Source organism: Motacilla alba, chromosome 8, assembly GCF_015832195.1.
Source record: "Motacilla alba alba isolate MOTALB_02 chromosome 8, Motacilla_alba_V1.0_pri, whole genome shotgun sequence".
NCBI lineage: Eukaryota > Metazoa > Chordata > Aves > Passeriformes > Motacillidae > Motacilla > Motacilla alba.
The window spans coordinates 973,647-994,645 of record NC_052023.1 but is presented as its reverse complement, the minus strand read 5'-3'; the positions used below and the strand labels follow the sequence as shown (position 1 = coordinate 994,645).

The following is a 20,999-nucleotide window of genomic DNA, read 5'->3' as shown; positions in this document are numbered from 1 at the left end:
CTAATTCTTTGGTACCATTAATAAAAGTGTTGAACAATTGAAGACAAACAAAAATCCCCGATTTTAAATCAGCTGGCAGGAAGTTTTTATTCTCAACAATAACCTCTTTTAACATCAGCTGAAAGTTTATTTTGGGAGAAGGAAGGATTAAGCTGAACCTCTGTAGCACTCTAAGGAAGCAAAGTCAGCCCAAGGGGTAACAATTGCTTGATTCTTTTCATGTCCATGTTTTAACATGAAATCCAGAAATCAAGGACACTTGGACAAAAGAAAGGGAAAGGAGCAAACACACAAGGGAAGGTGTGCAGTTTGCAGCTTGGGTGAAGAACAAAACTCTGCCTGCCACCCTCTTGGGATTCCCAAAGCAGCTGTGGCAAAGCTCCATTGGGATTGCTCTGAGGATACCACAGCAATGACCAGGATGATGTTTAAACCCAAAATCCTTCAGTATAGGCTAAAAAATTCTCAACCATGTAACAGAGCACGGCCAGTTGCACTCAATGTTACCACATGTAAAAGTGTTGAGGTAACTCTCTGCTCTTTCAGCCTCTTCACGCTGCTGCAGCTACAAAGTTTAATTTTGCATAAACAGAACCTCTCCACCACCCCCAACTTGTGGTTGAACTGGAAACGGTACCAAAGGGTGCGTTTAAAAAGTACCTGATTAACCATTTTGAAGAATCATTGGCAAGACTGAACTGCTGGATCTGAGTTAAGCAGCCCCACAAATGCAAAGGGCTGTGGAAGGAGTTTGGGTCACCTGTAAACGGAGACTGCACCTTTTGGGAGCTGGAAGAAGCCCGGGCCAGGTGCCGCTGTCTGTGCTCACGCTCTCTTGAAGAGCCCATGGAATGTCACGGGAATATTCACCTCCACCTCGGCCCTGGCCACCTCGCTCATGTCTTTGGCGTTGAGGATGAGGAGGAAGGCGGGCTTGGGCCCCGCCCCCGGGCTGATCACGATGCTCAGCACCACCCCTGCAAGGTGAGGACACGGTGGGTGTGGCCCAGGTGAGTGTGGGCTGTGTCTGACCCCGGCTGGGCAAGGCCAGAGCAGCCCTCGGGGCACCACAAGTCCCGGGAGTGTCATCGATGCTGAGGGACACGGGCGGGGACACGGCACAGGCTGCCCTGGGAAGCTGTGGCTGCCCCAGCCCTGCAAGTGTCCAAGGCCAGGTTCAAGGCTTGGAGCAACCTGGGACAGTGGAAGGTGTCCATGCCCATGGCAGGGGGTGGAACGGGATGAGTTTTAAGGGTCTTCCCAACCCAAAATTTTTATTATTCTAGTTTTAGTTTCCCTGTGTTTCCTCAGAAATTTCCCACCAGTGTTAGCACCAGTCCCATCTCATCTGGGAGCTGCCTGCAGGCTCTGCCCTGCCCAGCTGTAACACAGCCCTGCAGCCAGCATGGCACAGCTAATCCCAGTCCCAGTCCCAGTCCCAATCCCAGTGCCACCACCCCCCCAGCATTACCATCATCCTCCTCCAGCGCATCCGGGTGGGAAACGAAGATGGGCTCCGACGGGTACGCATCCGGCTCCTGCCACACCCAGGTCTCCTTGGTTTTCACGTTCAGCTTGCAAAGCTAAAGGTGGGGACAACGCACAACCCCAGAGCTCAGAAATATTCCTTGTTGTCCCCAGATTGAAGCCATCCCCCGTTGGCTGATAGTTACCCTGTCTGGGACAAAGTGGTTCAGCCCCAGCCCGTAGGTGTACGTGTACGGCTTCCCTCCGTACTTCCTGTAGTTGATCTGGGGGAATTCAAAGGCTACAAGGAAAAATGAATACATGGAAATGCTGAGGGTTAGAGGGACACGGTGTGCAGGCAGCACGCGGCTGCTGTGACCTGGGGGAGCTGGGGTGTCATCCTACCGTGACGTGGCCCTGAGAAAATCACCTCTGGCTCCAGCCAGATGGTCTCGTCACTGCGCAGCGTTGCTGTGGCTGTCGTGTAGGGCAGGGTGACCAGGTTCTTCCCTGTGTCAGCCTGTGACAAAGAGAAATAAATACCCAAGGGATTGGAGCAAAGTTTTGGTTTATTTGCACAGAACTGTAGCAAACAGCACCGAGCAGGGAAGGCAGCGACGTGTGGCAGAGCCTCAGGAGCGGCAGGAGGCGACTGCTGCCGTGTGCTTGGCAGTGCTGCAAGAACTGTCCCGTTCCTCAGCCTAAACACAACTCCCCTCCCTGCTGGAGGCATTCAGAGGTTTCATTAAGCACTGCCACGTGGGGCTTGCACTTCTCACTTGATCCACAGCCCAGTGAGCTCTGTGAGAGGCTCTGCTGACCGGTCCCCTGCAGCCCTTGGCCAGCCACCACGAGCAGGGTCAGGGAAAGGAACCCAGAGAGCTCTGTCTGTGCCAGGCTGGCAGCTCCAGGGACCTCACACCGAGGGCTGGAGGATTTAACCACACATGCTTGGGCTGTGGCTGCTCCCTCCTGTGCCCTGAGCAGATCCAGTGTTAACTGCTGCCCCACAGGCTGTTCCGGGAACGGTAACACATGGAGTCATCAAAGAGTTTGGCTTGGAAGGGACCTTAAAGCTCATCTCATTTTCCTCGCCATGGGCAGGGACACCTTCCACTAGACCAGTTACTCAGAGCTCCATCCAGCTCAACCGTGGACACTTCCAGGGGATGGGGCAGCCACAACCTCTCTTGACAACCACGTAAATAAACTAGAAAAACATTGATCGGCGAAAGAAAATACAAAGTTTCTCTGAAGGCCCACACTTCGAGTTTGCTCTCTTAATTAAGAGGCTGAGTTTGAAGTAAGTGGGGCAGGAGGCCTGGCAGGGAGAGGAGCAGGCTGCAGTACCTTGTCGATGCTCAGGGGCAGGACGTATCTGCGGGCCTCGGGCTGCGGCGCCTTCTCCGCCTGCCGCTTCACCTCGTCCCAGTTGGCCCGAAGGTTGGCCAGGTACAGGTAATTGTAGACAAACTCAAACCTGCACCAAACAGCACCACAGAGAGAAACACGGCTGGGCTTTGCAAGTGTGGGGGGAGTGTAGGTGGTTTTTGACTAAAATTCATAGAAGCATAGAATGGTTTGGGTTGGGAAGGGCCTTCATGTTTATCTTATCCCAGCCCCTGCCATGGGCAGGGAGACCCTTCCAGTATCCCAGGGTGCTCCAAGCCCTGTCCAACCTGGTCTTGGACAGCCAGGGATGGGGCAAAACGGAGTGACAGAAGCCCCACTCCAGCTCCTCAGCAGAGCTGAGCTGTGTGTGCATCACAGCCCCTGTCAGGAAAACCCAGCAACTGCTGGTGTTTGGCACGGGCAGGGGAAGGGGCTTGGAGCAACCTTGCTCATGGTAGGGGGTGGAACAAGACGAGTTTTATGGTCCCTTCCGAGCCAAATCTGGGATTCTATGATTCCATGCCAGGATCAGCTCAGCTCAGGGTGTCCTGGGTATGCAGCCAACACAGGGTTGAGCTTCATCATTTCAGTGCCACATTTCTGTGTTTACACGAAGAGCAGCGTTCAAGCCTCACACACACCCTGCTCATGGCAGCCCCAGGAGCCAGAATAGCATCAACCCTTCACCAGTCACTAACATTTCTTAAAGATAAAAGTAAATAACAGATAAAAATATTTTTTTCCTGGAAAATGAGTGTCAAGCAGGCTCCCTGCACCTCTGGAGATCTCAATGCTGTATAGTCTACATGTCACCACGTGTTAAATGTTAAATGGGTCAGTGGAAGTGCCAGAGGCCCCAGCAGGGACATGCCAGGGCAGGGAGAGCTGCGAGTGGTGCAAGGGGCAGTTGTGGTGCCCAGGGACCCTTGGCCTCACCCCTTCCAGGTGCACAGGTCCACGATCAGGAACCCGTTGTCCTCGTAGGTGTTGATGTGGTGGAAGAGGTTGAAGGCCGAGGTGCGGTACTTGAGGTTGAGGAGCCTGCCTTTCTTCTTCTCTGCCACGTGAAGCCACACCTGGAAACCACACAGCAGCTGGGAACCAGCTGAGCAGCTGGCTCAGGGAAATGAAGGTGAAGCCAAGGGACCTCCCAAGCCAGGTCTGGCTGCCCCGTCCAGCCCAGTTTGGGATGACCCCGTGCTTACCCCCATGGTCTCGTTGGACTCGAAGCAGTCCATGTAGTTGGCTCCCCAAAGGCTCCAGGAGGAGAGGAACTTGAGGAGGTTGATTTTCACTGGTGTCTCCACAAACACGATGTAGTTTGGGGTCAGTCCAAAGCTGTTGGGAGAGGCAGGGGAGCACATCAGGCTCACTGGGGTCAGCTGGGACAAAAACCATGGAGCTGCTTATCTTAAACACATGGATCATCGCTCAAAATGACCCTGATTTTGGTTAATCACCTAATTTTCATTGCTGATTACATGTGAAAACTAGTCCCTGGTTCCAGCTGACCTGCTGAGCCCATGGAATGTTACCTGTGGACATAGGAGGGCTTAAACCTGTCACTGCAGGGGAACTGCACCACCACCTCAGACTTGTTCATGGGGTCTTCCTTGTCTGGAATGGGACAGGTGAGAGGTTACGGAGGTCTCACCCACACTCGGTCTGCACTTACAGCATCTACTCAGCAAATTCCTGCCTTAACACAAAATTCATCATTTAGAAGCCACCTGGAAGTGACTGAAATACAACATAAAAAAAAATTAAAGGAGCTTAGAAAAAGCCTAACTCGATAACAAAGTTCACTTAAAGGATAAAGAAACGACTGATAAGGGAGGAGTTTCCCAGCTGGCTCAGAGGTGGGATTGACTGACCTGCCTGCAGAGGAGGAATCCGGATGATGTTGTAGGCCAGGGCAAAGTTTTTCCCAAAGCAATTGCCAATGTTGTACACGGTGCCGTCGTTCTCAATGTGGGGATGAGCCGTTGCCCCATTGACAGACACGTATTTACAGAGATCCACCTGGAGAACAGCAGGGACAGAGTCAGGAGCTTCCCTGGCAGGAGGGGGAAAGGCACAAGCTCTGCAAGGTGTTGCGAGTCACTACATCCTTGCTCTGCATCTTGGAAGATCCTCTCAAAGTCTCAAAGATCTCTCAAAGTCTCCAATTGCGCTCTGGTTTGCGAACTCCAGCCACAACTTGAAGATGCTCCAGGGGCTGGAGCCCCCTGCCATGGGAGAACTGGGGGTGTTCAGCCTGGAGAGGAGAATAGTCAGGGGAGACCCTTCCAGTGCCTAAAGGGGCTCCAGGAGAGCTGGAGGGAGACTGGGGACAAGGCCTGGAGGGACAGGAGGGCGGAGTTAGATGGGATATTGGGAAGAATATCTGTGAAGGTGGTGAGGCCCTGGCACAGGGTGCCCACAGAAGCTGTGGCTGCCCCTGGATCCCTGGCAGTGTCCAAGGTTGGGCACTGGGGCTTGGAGCCACCTGGGACAGTGGAAGGTGTCCCTGCCATGGCAGGGGTGGCACTGGATGAGCTTTAAGATTCCTGCCAACCCAACCCACTCTGTGACTCCGTGATTTTCATTTTAGTTTTCCTTCTCCACGCCTCTGTCCTCCCAGGACAAAGACCCACCTGCTTGATGGTCTCCAGGGTGTCTGGGTTAATCCTGGTGATGAAGTTGGTCTCAGTACAGGCGTAGTAATCCTCACCCACAGGGTAGACGTTCACCAGGGCGTTATCCGTCACCTCCACACCTTTGAAGTAGGAGAAAAACCTGAGCGGAGAAAACCAACAGGAAGTCAGGGGCTCCCGGGAAGCAGAAACTCCGTAGGACATCCCAGCAATGTCTGCACCAGCCGAGGTACCTGGAGAAGATGTTCTTGCAGGGGTCTGGGTAGGCGTAGGTGCCAAATTCTGTTATCACGATCCTCTTCTCCGTCATGGCTCGCACGTAGGCATCAGTCCGGACAAACCTGGGGGCAGGAGGGGACACCCTGTCACACGTGACACCGGGCTGTGCAATCAATACAAATACTCCTTTGATGGACCTCGTGAGAGCTCTGGCACAACCTCACATTGCATCTGGAGCTCTCCACAACCCCACGTTGCATCTGGAGCTGGGTTTAATGATATCCTTGCTAGAGCTCTTCCAATAACCACGTGGACTCAAAATAAGCAGGATCTCCCACAGGCACAGCCTGTTCCCAGCGTTTCAGACAAGCAAACGCTTCCTTATTTATTCCTTTTGCTTGGCAAACTGGCACGTACCTTCGGTGGTAGGTGACGTGCCCCTCCTTGAAGTCGAACTTGTGGAGCAGTGCCTGGCCATCAAAGAGGTGGTAGAAGGGCTCCGAGCCCACCTCGAACAAGCCAGGACCACATCTCAGGAGGCTTCCTCGCAGCCAGGTGGGAATCCTGCCTGTGGGAGAGCCAGCGTTGGGACGGGCACGGCAAATCAGACCAAGGAATTTTTGTTGTGACAGCGGGAAAATCAAAACTTCATTTTTGAATTAAACTGTTTAAACACACATGAGCTCTTTAAGCTCTGGTTTCTTCACACCTGCTGTGGACCAAGACAATCAGTTTTGAAATGTCTAAAGAGTTCCCCACCCGATCTAACTTTTCTCTACCCCAAATCACCAGCCCTGTGAGCTCCTTCACATCCAGCCTTGTAAAGCCTCAGAGGAAAGAAGCCCTGAGCTGTGGGAGCAAAGGAGAGCAGGAGGAGATGAGGCCCCAGACCAACCTGTGACGTGGGCAGTCACTGGAGAGGACAGCTCCTCCACTGTCTCAAAGAGCTTCTTGTAGCCTCCAGCGGGATGCTCCACCCTGAAAGCGCACAGCTGGGTGAGCCTGGAGCAGGGGCACAGCTGGATCTTTCTGCACTGAATGATCCATGGCTCGCAAAGAACTTGAGGAAGGAGAAGCACCTTTCCATGGGGAAAGGCTCCGAGGCTCCAAACAGTGCTGAGAACAGTCCTGAGCATGAGGAGGGACAGGGACACCAAGGGGACAGCCCATACCAACAAACCAGGACACCCAAATCACCAGAAAGCAAAATCCAGCTTGTATCTCCCAGCTCTTGGAAAAGCCTTTTTTTTTTTAAGCAAAGAATTATTTGTTGGGTTCAAATTTTATCTGCTGCAAAGCTCATGAAAGCACACCAGGCACAGCCCAGAGCAGCTGGGGCTGCCCCTGGATCCCTGGCAGTGCCCAAGGCCAGGCTGGAGCAGCCTGGGACAGTGGGAGGTGTCCCTGCCATGGCAGGGGTGGCACTGGGTGGGCTTTAAGATCCTTCCAACCCAAACCATTCCAGGATTTCATTATTCTACTCCAAATTCTGGTCAATCCTCTGGAACCTGGAGGTGAGCCTGTTCCCCCAGACCAGGACCACACCTTGGATTGGGTGTGAGATGGAGACATGGACACCCCACTTCTCCTCCCCTCCAAACCCTGCTGCCCCCCAGCCTCAGCCAGCGTGCTGGGATGTGCTCCCACAGCGAGGAGCCTCAGGAATACTCACTGGCTGTACATCCTCCCTGACGAAGGGCCCGAGCCTGCAGAGCCAAGCACGGAGCCGGAGCTGTGCTGGGTATTTATGGGGTGCTGAGCCCTGCCCAGGGCAGCCCCATCCCAAAACAGCCCCCACCAATGAGAGCACCCCGGGAACAGAGCCGGCTTTCAGCACCAAAATCCTCCCCGGGCTTTGGGAGCTTTTGTCCTGCTGTTCACACAAAAAGGGGCTTTCACTGTTTTTCTGAGACCTAAATTCTTCCCAAGCACAAGTGATTACAAAGAAAAAAAGCCCAGGGAGGAGGGAGACAGAGCTCTGGAGCCGTGCCGGGAGCTGGCAGCAGCACCCCGCTCTGCAGGGACCATCCCGGCTCCTCCAGAGCCTAGCCAGGAGTGCTGTGACACCAGAGACACCACGAGAGGAGAAAACGCCAGAGGAAAGATCAAGGAATCTCCTGAGTTGGAAGGAGCCACAGGGATCAGTGATCCAGCCCCTGGCCCTGCCCAGACCCCCCAACATTCCCATCTCTGAGCGCTGCCCAAAGGCTCCGGGAGCTGCTCTGGCAGCCTCGGGGCCGGGACCATTCCCTGGGGATCTGGGCAGTGCCAGCCCCCTCTGGGGAAAAACCTTTCCCAAAATCCACCCTAACCCTCCCCTGACCCAGCTCCAGCCGTTCCCTGGGTCCTGTCCCTGTCACAGGGAGCAGAGACTGGAGCTGTCCCTCAGCCCCTTGAGGTCTCCCTCAGTCTCCTCCATCCTCAGCATTAGGAACCACCTCTAGTAAGAGTCAGTATTTATGAAAACATTTATGAAAACAACAGTGCTGTAAAGAGAATTCCAAAGATTAACAAGACCCCAGTTTCCTGCTGTCCCCTCACAGGCAGAGGATGAAGGTGTTTTATCACCACATCCATTCGGGTGCTGCTCCCACACAGATGGAAACAGCTCCAGGGACCCAAACTGGGATGAAGGGACAGAAGGAGACATTAAACATCCCCTGCTCCATTTGCTGCCACAGCCAGCACCTGAGGTTGGCTCTTGCCCTGCTATTGTTTCATTGCTCCCTCTTTCAAGGCAGTGTTTCCACTTGGACAAGGGCTCAGTTAAAGCTTCTCACAGAAAAACCAGGATACTGCACTGAGATCTTGATTCAGGCCTTCCATTAACTCTTTCTGTTGAAGAGCTGTAATTGTAATTTCTCTATTTATTCCCATTTTGGCTAAGTTCTCTCAAAACCTTAGAAGGGAACATTAAATAACCCGGATCAAGAACTGGGAGTAATGAGGGCAGGCCTTTGAAAGCCAAATCCTGGAAATGTGAGCTTCTCACCCAATAAGTTACTTAACTGGAACACTACATAAACAAAGCATTTATGCAACATGGAACGGGGTAGGAAGCACGGGAAGCAAGTTCAGGCAGTGCTGAGTGCTGCAGGGGGCTGGTCACAGATGTTCCAGGGGAGGAACAGCCACCCCCTGCCCTGAAAGCACAAAGTTACCCACAGCACATTAAGGCATCATTAATACAGGGTAAAATGAGGCTAATTTGGGTTTCTCATTTACAAAATCTTTCCAAAAAAAAGGAGAAAAATGGTATTTCTTTGGGAGAGAACTGACAGGCTCAGGACCACAGATGTACCAAGGAATTCCTGGCTGGCAGGATGGGCAGCCCTGGCACAGGTGCCCAGAGCAGCTGGGGCTGCCCCTGGATCCCTGGCAGTGTCCAAGGCCAGGCTGGAGCAGCCTGGGACAGTGGCAGGTGTCCCTGCAATGGCCAGGGGAACATGGGGTGGACTTTGAGGTCCCTCCCAACCCACACCAGTCTGTTATCTCAGAGCCATGTAGAATAATTATTATTAATTATACTTACCTGCAAATATTCCTGCAGATTTCAACTCCTGTGGGGGAACCTTTATCTTATCATAATTAATAAGCAAATCCCTAACTCTGGGAAAAATAGGGGAAATTAGTATATTCTGTTCTCACCTCATGGATCAGCCATCACTCCTGGTCTGAGAATCACACCAACAGATCCAAAATGAATTTTCCATGAAAATGTCAGAAATACACTTCAAGTCTTTTAATATAAATAAATATCAAAAAGCTGATGAGGGTTTTACAGATGATATGAACAGAAGCATTTATGGAATGAATAATCATTTATTTATGGTGAACTGACTCTCCTGGTCCCGAACTCATAGAAACTCCTTTGTTTAAAGACAAACATTTTGAGAATAGAAAAGGCACTTAGTCACAACACACACATGTAAAAACTACAATAAATGGCACAAATTCCTGACAGCCATTTAAAGGTTACAACAAGAGGCACGCCATTAGTTTCCCATTAAAAATATATATATAAATTTTTGGTTAACAACAGCTTTATGTGTATTTTCACATTTTCCTACTCCAATATATTGTAATAATTTGTAAACAGATAAATATTTTTCTTTTAGAAGTTATTCCAAAGTATCTGCACCAAAAAAAGGGAATTTGGCACCTTCCAGCACAGTGTCCATGTAAACATTTCCTCCTTCCACAACGCAGCCAAACTCCTGCAGCAATTCCTTTGGTGAACCCCTCAGGCTTCCAGCAGGGAGAGATGGCTCAGGGTGGTGAAGTCAGTACCTGAGGCTGCGGAATTTGGGTTTCCTGAGGCTCAGCATGGGCTGCTTGAGGGTGGGTTTGTTCTCCAGGAGCTGCGCTTCCGACTCCGTCGTTGGGAACCTGCTCCCGTAGATCTGGGGGTATTCCTTCTGGAACTGCAGCACACACAGGCGCCAGTGAGGGGACAGCCCAGAGCCCCCCGCAGCCCCAGCTGTGCCACAGCACACCCAGTGCCTGCTGAGCTGCCTTCCAGGAATTCCCTGCATAAACTCCTTCACCTAGCAGGGAGCCAAGGGCTCTCCCAGGACACCTTACCAAGGATTCCATGGAAGTGAAAATACCTGGAATCAGAGCAGGGATTTGGACATTTTGCCTGTTTCCCGTGCAAGGCCTCAGGAAGGGATGAAAAACTGTAAATACACCTGAACATGAGCCAGACCTTTCCACTGATGGGCTCAAACCAGCTTTGTAACTTCTGGTGTTGACACCACTGGGACCTTACCCTCTAGAAAGTGCCACAAATTTGGCTTTTCCCAAGAATTCCCAACGTTTCCCATCAGGAACATAGTGTCCAGCAGGCCCAGGGCAGTGCCCCTCCCTGTGCTGGCCCTGCTGAGGCACCTCCAGTCCCGGAACCATTTCTGGGCCCCCATCTCTTCCTCCCCTCTCACTGCTTCTGTGAATCCATTCTTACTCCTCACTTACTCCGAGCCTTAATCAACTATAATTAGCCATTCTTCTTTAGATTCAGAAGTTTTGATGAAGCAAACCAGAGTCACTTTTAGAGGCCCAGAAAGTTTCCACAACACACATGAAGTCAGAGCTGCAGGAGGGGCACCACAGCCAAGTGTGGCTGTCCTGAAAAGCTGCTTGTTCAAAGGGGAGTCACAAGACTTGCTTAGGAGATTCCAGGACAAGTACAAATCTATTCCATTGGGCAGAAAGACTTGCCAAAAGAAAGCAAAACCCTCCAGGATTAAATCCTGCCAGAACTGCTGTGTTTTAGCCTTACTGTTAGGCAAGTTGTTGGTAGGCCAGAGAAGTGCAAGATAATCTTGAGCACTGTAAATGTTACAAAACACAAAGCCAAGGCCACCAAAGAATGCTTCAGAATTCTCAACAGAGAGTTTGGTCTCTTAAAGCCAAAAATTATTGCTTTTAACCCCTACTGAATTTACCCCCACCTCTGGCATGTTAATGGTGACTTGGAGGGCCAGTGCAGCCAAGGGATCCAGGCTGCAATTCCATAGGAATCACGGAATGGAGAGCAGGAGCTCCAGCTGGATCATCTGTCCTGGCTTTACACCACGGTTTGAACACCACTGCTGCCAGTCAAAGGCTGGATTATTATGGAATGGTTTGGATTGGAAGGGACCTCAAAGCCTACCCAGAGCCACCCCTGCCATGGCAGGGACACCTCCCACTGTCCCAGGCTGCTCCAGCCCCAGTGTCCAGCCTGGCCTGGGCACTGCCAGGGATCCAGGGGCAGCCCCAGCTGCTCTGGGCACCTGTGCCAGGGCTGCCACCCTCACAGGAACGATTTCCCAATATCCCATCCATCCCTGCCCTCTGGCAGTGGGAGCCATTCCCTGTGTCCTGTCCCTGCAGGCCTTGTCCCCAGTCCCTCTGCAGCTCTCCTGGAGCCCCTTCAGGCCCTGCCAGGGGCTCTGAGCTCTGCCTGGAGCCTTCTCCTCTCCAGGTGAGCACCCCCAGCTCTCCCAGCCTGGCTCCAGAGGATGCAGCATTACAAACCATCTTTAAAATCCCCAGCAGAGCACATGAAGCACTCAGCAGCTCTTGAGCACTAACATTTCTCAGCACATTCTGCTCCTCTCCTGCCTCAGGCTCTGGTGCCTGAGCCCTTCCCTCACGAAGGCACTGCAGAAGATGAAATAAACTCACCTGTTTCAACTTTTTCTTTTTCTCCTTCACAGAGAGGTTTTTATCCTTGATGATGCTCTCCAGGAGCTCTGCCACTGCAGCCTGTGAGGTGGAGACCTTTTGTTCTTCAAACTCCTGAGGAGTGATTTGTTTGCAGTAGGAGTATGTTGGCAAGATGGCACAAATGTCTTCTTTTTCCTGTTTGCACTGGAAGAAAAAGGGCTCTGCATGCACTCAACTGATTCTGAACTGTTGGAGTAAGTACCTAACAAACACCCACACCACTCACAAGCTGCAAAACATTATCATTAATATCATACATTCAAAATGGCCTGGCTTTGTTTGCATTTTCCCAACTTCAGAAGAAGCAATTAACAAATGAATCTGAACTGCTCTCATGGCACCAACCTGAGCCTTCTTCACGTACTCGAGGTGATCGTGCACAGCAACCTGCAGGTAAGCTGGGACTTGGAATATCTCCTGCTGATGGTCCATCAGGAAGGACAGCAGGCGTGTGGAAAGCAGCTCATCCAGGTCCTCCTCCTCTGCACAGCGCAGGACGCAGCGGGAAAACGTCTGGATCAGCTGGAAAAGTTCAGCACAGCTGCAGTGGAGAAAGCTGGGGGATTTATTGCCCTCCTTTCCACTCCACAGGGGCTCAAATCTCCCAGTTCCAACTTCCAAGTGCGGTCACACAGAGAGGAAGAGTCTTCATTGTTCCCTCAGCTGAATCAAAGGAATTTCTTTGGAACTGAACAGCACTTTCAATTAAAAATACACATTGTAAAAAGTAGTAGCAAAAAAAGGCTTAACCTACAGAAAACTGAACATCTTTGCAGCGCTGTAGAACAGCTTCCTGGAATGGTGTGGGTCGGAGCAGGGACACCTCCCAGTGTTCCAGGTGCTCCTGGCCCTGTCCAGCCTGGCCTGGGGCACTGCCAGGGATCCAGGGGCAGCCCCAGCTGCTCTGGGCACCCTGTGCCAGGGCTGCCCACCCTCTGAATAAAGAACTTCCTACTTCTAATCCAAACCTGAATCTTCAATTGGTCATCTTGAGACAAGTGAGGTGATTAAAACCCGCAGAGCCAACCTAACCCAGCCCTAATGCACAGCAGGCTTAAACTGGAATGGGATGGGCTCTAAGGTCCCTCCCAGCCCAACCCTTCTGGGATTCCAACCAGCAGCAGGGTGAGAAATCAGGCTGAGGAATCATCTGCATTCCTCTGAGAAGAGCTTTTCCTGCCCTTACCAAGGACCTGGTGCCCATGGCATCGTGCAGCCGTGGCATGTCAACGTTGCCACTGATCCTGGCCATCATCCTGAGCAGCAGCTGCAGCTTCCTGCGCCTCGGCGGGGGCAGCAGCAGACAGCAGATCTGCAGGGCCTCCACTGCAATCCTCTCCAGGTGAGGCTGCAGGAGATCTACAAGGCAACCACAAACACGGCTGGCATTAAGATTTGAACCAGCTTCCAGCACGTTTTTACCTCAGTATCACAGATTTCTTATTTTTCAGTGTGATTATTTATGTTTCAGAGAAATCAGCTGTAACACAGAAGAGAATGTACAGGCCTTTGTTGGTGTGGTCATCTTCAACTTCCTTCATTGTGGTGCAGTTAGGAGCACAATACCATTAAGGAATGACACTAATTATTCCCAGAAGTATTTCCAGAAAACAGTGCTTTACAGAACAGAAAAAGGCACCTCCAACAGGCAGGTGTGTGCAGATTCCCTCCCCCACCACTCACCTGAGCAGAGAGGCCAGTCACTGACACACTGAGCTCACGCTCCAAAGACACTACACACACTGAGCAGAGCTACAGCAGCTTAAACAATTTAGCCAGCAGAGTTCCTTTAACAACCCCACAAATCCACGCTCTGTGCCCATCCTAGCAAAGTGGCAGAGGTGAGGGAAGCAGGGATTAGTCAGGCCACACAACAAGGCAGTACAGCATGCTGCAGAGAGCCCTTACTTGTGCCAGCCAACACACAAGGGGAGGGGGGGACAGAGCGTCCTGACAGGTCTGTGCTGCTCCTGCAGAGTCTCCTGTGCACGCCGATGGCCACGGAGGGGCTGGCTGTGCCCCGGCCGCGGGGCCGCGGCTGCACTGTGATCTCAGCCCTGGGCCTGTGGATGGCGCTGCAGCTGCCGGAGCTCCTCCTGCCCAGCGGGCTCAGGGAGCGGCGCAGTGCCCGGGGCCCGTGGCTGCCATCCCACGGCTCCTCGGCCCGGGGACACGGGCCCGGCCCCCTCCCGAGGCCCCGGCTCTGGGCTGCGCCTGAGCTGCCCCAGCCCAGCTCCACCACGGAGGCCGCTCTGTGCTCCTCCAGCAGCTCTCCACTCCTGCTGACGGTGGGGGCGCGTCCTCCTTTATCACACACTCTGGAAGCAGCAGCTCCAATTCTTTCCAAGGAGTAACACCTTGTCCTAAATGCTCCAGGTGGCTCTCGGGCATTCCTGGATCCTGCTAGATTCTGGCAGCTCCCTCCTACCAGGCTCCCAGCACTCCCTTGCTGACGGGGCAGTCTGTGCTGCTGCCGTTTCTTTCCGTGCTGGTTTTGGGCTCTCAGCTCCTCTGAGGAAAACCTCCTGGAAGCTTCTCCTTTCTCCTTCTCGTCAGACTCTTTGAGGAGCAGGCTTAGGAGAAGACACTCAGTGGACTTGAAAGAGTTCAAGTGAGGAGGTTTTGAAGGCTGAGGGTCACATTTCTCCTCTTGGACAGAACGTTTTCCACTGCCCAGATCGGGAATTTGGATGTAGCCACACAAAACTATCAGGAAATGAAAGAGATGTTAAAGATGCAAGTGGTGAGAAAATGAACCAGTTAAGAGAGCTGCTAACCGGGCAGACAGACAACAAAGTCAAGATATTAATTAAGATATTAATTAAGAAGACTTTAGTTCAGTCCCAAAGCAATTTAACAAGGCCATTGCAACCAACATGCAAGAACAAAGACAGGTAACACTGCAATAGTGAGGAGCAGGCAGAACAGGCACATCTTTCAAAGTTTTTGTTATTGAATATTTAGAATGTGAGCTGAAACGGCAACTTAAATGGGAAATCATGAGGCAGAAGTACATCCTAATTAACACTAATACAGAATGGAGCAGTGATGATCCTCCTCAGACAGCAGCTCCCACGCGCATCAGGAGGCCAAGCTCTGCTTTGAATCACACATTTGTCCCCCAGCTGATCTGAACTCAGAGCTTCCCTGACTGTTTCTATATTCATACATACCTAAGATATTAACAAAGAGCTCATAGTATTCAAAAGTAAGCAATGGCTCAGGAAGACTGAGGAAATAATCAGCAACTGTTCTGAACACGTCCCGCTCAAAGCCACTGTAGGTGGCTTGGCTCATGTCATTGTTCCTGGGCCCTGAAAAGAGGGGAAGAAAGGAAATTCACACCAAAAATCCACAATCCCACTAGAAAAGAAATTTCTGAAGATCGGCCTCAATTTATTCTCGTTTCACAAGCAAAGAATCCTATCAGCAATGCACAAATATTGTATTTGGCACAATTTGTAAGCAAAAGCAGAGCAAGAGATTCCAGGCAGCCACTGAAGAGCTGTGCTCGGTTCTGTTCCACACCAAGAAAATAAATAAAGAAAAATTAATCTGTGGTCTTTATAGGTTCCTCAGCAAAATAACCACCCACCCTTGGAACGTGCCTTCCTTTCCAGAGCACAGCCATCCCACTTCTCCCACAGGGAGTTCAAGCTCCTGGAGCAAAAGGAAGCCCAGCACACGGGAAGAAAGCTCATTATCTCTGGTCTCATTTGAGAGGCACTCATCTAATTAATTTAGAGCTGATTGTTTACAAAGCAAAGCAAATGGATCTCCCCAGTTTAATATGGAGTGCAGGAAATGTTTTGGTCCAGCTAAAAGCCAGGGACTGGAAAAGCAAAGTCCCTTTCACTCCTGAAAAACTGCTTTAGAGGAAAGCACCCACAGGTCTCTGAACTGAAACACCACAGCTGATTTCACACACACAAATATTTCCCTTTCAACTCTCAAAAGAGGTTTCTGGAACTTGAAAGCTCTTCAGTGACTTACAGTAGGCCAAGCACTTCATGGCTGACAGCACCCAGTGAGGGAGGTCTTCTGAAACCCAAACAGAGAAAAGCATCATTTAGACATGAGCCCAATAATTAACAGCTAATAATGGCTCACACGTATCAAAGAACACTTCAAGCACAAAGATCAAATTTAAACTCATTTTAAATACTGCTCCACATGTAATTTTGAGAGGATAAAGGGGAATAATTTCAAGCTGAAGGTGGGCAGGGTTAGATGGGATATTGGGAAGGAATTTTTGGCTGGGCTGGAATTCCCAGAGCAGCTGGGGCTGCCCCTGGACCCCTGGCAGTGCCCAAGGCCAGGCTGGAGCAGCCTGGGACAGGGGAAGGTGTCCCTGCTATGGAATGGGATGGGATTTAAGGTCCCTGAGCTGTGCCGTGGTTTGGGAAACAGTGTAAACAACACACTGTGGAACAGATGAATTATGATTTAGAAACAAAGAATTTGTAAGCAAATCCAGGGAAATAAAAGTCACCTGCTTTGTCCTGCAGGATCACCACCCCGTGTTTGCTGGTGTTGCTCATGTTGTACATGACAAACTCAGGGATGATCTGGGCTGGCTGCAGAACCTCCTCCAGCGAGGGCAGCCCCAAAATGGTCTGCAAACTGGGGGAGGAGGAGAGCAAAGGTTTGCAAGGGATCAAGGAAAACAAGTTCTTGCCATATCTACCCCAAAACTCTGGGTGAGCTAAAGTGCTGTTTGGGAGCTTCTCACTTCCAGGAGGACAACTGGGGACACTTTTCCCTGGGACAAACAGCAGCAATCAGCAAGGAAGAGCACCTGAGGAGTTTAAAACATTTCAGCACCAGCACCTGATCACAAATTCCTTAAATGCAGCAATCCAAAGTTAATAAACAGATTAGAAAACGTGTGTAGACAACAGGAAAAAAATCAATTTAAAAGACAGTTTTAACAATTAAAGAAATGCTGAGAGCTTGCTTGGGCTATTTCACGCTGAAGGAGAAGGGGCTGTGTGTAATTCCTCACTCACTGTATCCTGATGATATTCCTCCATGTTTCTTGCACATATTCCTGGCTTATTTCCCTCCTCTGCAGTGTGCCTTCCTTCTTCTCTTCTGTCACATCAGCTCTTGGTCTTGCTAAGTTTTCCTGAAAATGAGTGGTGTATGCTCTAAGATAAACGAGCTTCTTAAGGCAATTAAAAATTAGAGAAAATTGCAGTCAGAAGAACAGAATTCTGTGGAGATGAAATTCCACATGGGCCAGGGGGTAACCTGCAGCCTCAGCACTGAAATGGGAGCACAGGACTAAAAAGAAATGGGAAAAAACCCTGATCAACCCAAACTCAGCAATTTAAAAGGTAAATACACTTCAAATCCAGATGCATTAATATGTGAATTATTCTCCTTTAGGACTGGAACCTAAATTCAGAATTTATGCACGCCAATCTCAGCTGAATCCAGGGCCACACACATTCCATCTTCTCCAAAAAGATGGCCAATTAAATTATTTTGCCTTTTATTCGTGCCCCAAAGATTAATTAAGTTTCAAGGCCATCCTGTGCAGATAATTTCTAGGACTTCACCTTCCAGCCCTCCCAATACTTTAAAATCCTTTAGCAGGGCTAATTCTGCACCGAGACAAAACAAAGAAAGCCAAAAACAGAATAAAAACTGCTCTCATTTAAATTTATTTCTTAATATTTCTGAATTCCTTATGTCTAAACTATTCTTTCTTAAGGGAAGGTGCCCCAACAGAGCAGTGTCACTAAATTTTAAAGACTAAAGACAATACAAGCCAGCTGCAATGCTGAGAGGAACAGCAGTTATTACCACAGACTGCAGCAACTCCTGGTTTCTCAAACCCTTTTTGGACGAGCTGGGCAGTTTGAAAAGCTTTCCTTTGTCTCCAGAGAAGTTCTCCAAGTTCTCCCTTGGTGGGCTTGGTAGAGGTTTGACTGGAGAGGTTGGAGGAAATCTGGAATGAACGGGAGAGATGTTAAATACATTCAGAATTGATCTGTAATCAAATAAATGACTTGATAAAACAAAACCTCTGACTCCATACCAGCGTGACTCTGTTAGATTCACTAAAAAAAGAAAAAAAATGTAAAGTTTATCAAATGATAAATTAGCTTTAGGCTGTTTCTCTTATGCCAAAGTCAAGCTGAAGATGTTGGCACAGCCTGAGCCCAGAATGTGAGAAGAGGGGCCATGAATGCCTTTAATTGCAGAGCTGCTTGGCTGGTTCCCACTCAGCCTTTGCTGAAAGGCCCAAGAGAAGCAAACCCAGCAGGCAGCTCCTACAAACAGCCTGGCTCCACTCCAAAGCATGGAGTGCAGCTTGAATTCCAGCAAAGACCTCGGGTGGACAGAAGCAGGGACACACACAGGAGCGAAGCAAAGCGCTCAGAGCAGCAGAACCACACTGATAATGAACTTTTTACCCAGGATGCAGAACCCAAAGCAAGCTCCTTTTGCAAACCTAAGCACTTTACATTAAAACTCCCAGCCTGAGAGAGTAGGGTGCAGCCAGGGTATTTTATGAACATCCTTTTGTCAGGATTTTCTTCTCCTGAGAAGCCGAGGGGCCTCAGGAACAAGTGTAACCAAGAACTCTGTGCTGCTGTGGGATGCAACAGGCGCTGCCTTGGTTGGTCCATGGGAGGAGTTTCTAATTAATGACCAATCAAGGATGCAGCTGGCTCAGACTCTGGGCAGGCACAGCCTTTGTGATTCATTCCTTTCCATCATATTCCATCTTCTATTATACTCCATTCCATTCCTGTCTCACCTTCTGATGCATCTTTCTCGCTGTTCTTTTACTATAGTTTTAGTATTGCATTTTAAAGATTATTTTAAAAAATTTAATATTATTCTAATAATATTATTTATTATTAATATGGAATATAATAATATTATAGCAATCCATTATACATGAATATAGATTATATTATTATAATACTAATAGAACAATATATAATTATATAATAATATATAATATATTATTATATATATTTTATATACTTATAATATATTATTATTAATTATAATATAATATATTAAATAATAATATATAATATATTATTTCCTATAATATATCATAATAGTCTAATAAATATAATATTATTATATTATTACAATAATATATCATAATAATATATAATATTATATATTACTATATATAATATATATTATAGAATAGTATATAATATATTATACATATTACATAATATATTATTATATGCAATATGTTATTATGTATAATATTATATATTATATGTTTATATGTTATTAATTATATTAATATTAATATATAAGAATATAATCTATTTAATAATATTATTTATTATCGTAATATAATAAACCAGCCTTCTGAAACCTGGCGTCAAGTCTTCCCGTCCCTCCCCCTCGTCCCGGCTGCCCTGAGGACCGCCCCGGGGGACAGTTCCGTCCCCAGTACCTGTACAGGGCGCCGTTGTCCTCCAGGTTCTCGGCGCCCCAGCGGCCCTTGATGTCCTCGATGACGTGGTTCTTGAGGAACTTGCGCAGCAGCTGCACGGCCTGCTGCCGGCTGACGTCGGGCCCGAAGCTGCTGTGCCCGCGGAGCAGCTGGTGCAGCCAGTCCGCGGCCTCGGCGGCCGTGAAGCAGCTGCCGTGCGAGCGGAGCCGCTGCCGGTGCCGCCGCAGGGGCATGCCCGCCCGGAAGCGCCGCGTCACCTCGTTCCACTGCGGGGAAAGCGCCAGCCGCCGGCGACACCCGGCGTGTCGCGACAGCGGGGCGCCGGCGTTATGTGACAGAGGGCGGGGAGGGGGGGGGTCTCAAGGTACCCCCGTGTCGCGAGGGGTGCCAGGGCACTCAGGGTCGCGACAGAGCGCAGGGGGGTGCCGGGACACCCGCATATCGCGGCACGGGGTGTCCCTGAGCAGCCAATGTCGCGACAGAGCGCAGGGGGGTGCCGGGACACCCACATATCGCGGCACGGGGTGTCCCTGAGCAGCCAATGTCGCGACAGAGCGCGGGGGGGTGCCAGGGCTCCCCCGTGCGGCGTCCCCGGGCAGCCGCACACCGAGAAAACGGGGCAGGCGGCGCCAGGCACCCGCGTGTCGCGACAGCGAGCGGGCGGTGTCCCTGAGCACCGTCACGACAGCAGGCGGGGGGTCCCAGGGCGCCCGGGTGTCGCGGCAGCGGGCACGGCGCAGCCCCGAGCGCCCCTCTGTCGTGACGGCAGCCCCGAGGGCAGAGCCGCCTCCCGTCCCGCGGGCGCCCCGCTCCCCCCGCAGCAGCCGCGCCCCCGGCTCCCCCCGGCCCCCGCGCGGCCCGGTGCCGCGGCAGCCCCCTGGGTGCTCACCAGCCTCGTGGCGCGGTACGGCCCCGGCCCCGGCCCCGGCCCGGCCATGGCGGCCCCTCAGGCGGGGAGCGCAGCGCCCCCTGCCGGCCCCGCCGCGCGCGCAACGGCCGCCGCCGCCGCCCCGCCGTTCGAATCCGCCGGCGGCCGCTGATTGGACGAGACGGACGCACGCGGCGCGTGACGTCACCCGGCGGGCCGGGCTGAGGGGACGCCGAGGCTGCGGGTTCGGGTCCCGCCGCCGGCGCCTTCGCGGGCGTTAATTACCCAGCCGTGATTAACAGTCATTACAGAAACTCCCCAGCGCCAGTTCGTCCCTTAACAGTCACTAACGTGCTGGGACAGCTGGCCCCGCCTCATGTCAGAGCTGCTCCTGAGGTGTAGGGGTGGCACTGGGTGGGCTCTGAGGTCCCTTCCAACCCAACCCAGTGTGGGAGGCTGTGGAATGAGGAGGGCTGGGTGGGAACACCTTCACTTGCGTTTTGTCAGGGTTTAATCCCTCTGTGCAATGAAGGTGATTCTGGGTGTGCCAGTACAGAATTGTCCTGTCTCAGCCCCAGCCCCTCCTCAGCTCCAGCCCCTCTCTCCGCTCACATCCATTTCCCCCTCTCCCCTCAGCTCCATTCCCGCCTCAGCTCCATTCCCCTCTCTCCCCTCAGCTCCATCCCCTCCTGCCTTCCCACAGGAAAATCCCAACAGCTCCAGGGTCACTCCATCCCCTGATTTTGAACACAAGGAGCACGTG

The 20,999-nt window shown here is 51.1% G+C and overlaps 2 protein-coding genes and 1 long non-coding RNA gene across 7 annotated transcripts; 1 reads left to right on the top strand and 2 right to left on the bottom strand.

Moving 5' to 3' along the window:
* Positions 1 to 61: 61 nt before the first annotated feature.
* Positions 62 to 7,461, bottom strand: RPE65 (retinoid isomerohydrolase RPE65). Its single transcript, XM_038144494.1, has 14 exons — positions 7,387 to 7,461; positions 6,610 to 6,692; positions 6,132 to 6,282; positions 5,729 to 5,836; positions 5,496 to 5,637; positions 4,734 to 4,881; positions 4,395 to 4,476; positions 4,065 to 4,197; positions 3,796 to 3,935; positions 2,818 to 2,947; positions 1,873 to 1,987; positions 1,674 to 1,768; positions 1,472 to 1,583; positions 62 to 977 (listed from the first exon to the last, which is right to left on the bottom strand). Exons 1-14 carry the CDS (start codon positions 7,395 to 7,397, stop codon positions 826 to 828), a joined length of 1,602 nt encoding a protein of 533 aa, XP_038000422.1. The 5' UTR covers positions 7,398 to 7,461; the 3' UTR covers positions 62 to 825.
* On the top strand, positions 891 to 12,360 carry LOC119703958. Its single transcript, XR_005257801.1, has 3 exons — positions 891 to 1,010; positions 11,918 to 12,121; positions 12,227 to 12,360. It is a non-coding gene; the product is annotated as an uncharacterized LOC119703958 (long non-coding RNA).
* On the bottom strand, positions 9,517 to 20,909 carry DEPDC1 (DEP domain containing 1). Of its 5 annotated transcripts, none has more exons than XM_038144488.1 (12): positions 20,258 to 20,909; positions 19,369 to 19,634; positions 17,739 to 17,883; positions 16,937 to 17,055; positions 16,420 to 16,550; positions 15,921 to 15,965; positions 15,101 to 15,241; positions 13,836 to 14,633; positions 13,114 to 13,286; positions 12,273 to 12,449; positions 11,886 to 12,071; positions 9,517 to 10,138 (listed from the first exon to the last, which is right to left on the bottom strand). In XM_038144488.1, the coding sequence occupies exons 1-12, from the start codon at positions 20,303 to 20,305 to the stop codon at positions 9,998 to 10,000; spliced, it is 2,370 nt and encodes a 789-aa protein (XP_038000416.1). In that variant the 5' UTR covers positions 20,306 to 20,909; the 3' UTR covers positions 9,517 to 9,997. The 5 variants fall into 5 exon arrangements, with proteins under 5 accessions (XP_038000416.1, XP_038000415.1, XP_038000418.1 ...); XM_038144487.1 differs by having other exon boundaries at positions 15,921 to 15,968; positions 20,258 to 20,897; XM_038144490.1 differs by lacking the exon at positions 15,101 to 15,241 and having other exon boundaries at positions 20,258 to 20,906.
* Positions 20,910 to 20,999: the final 90 nt, after the last annotated feature.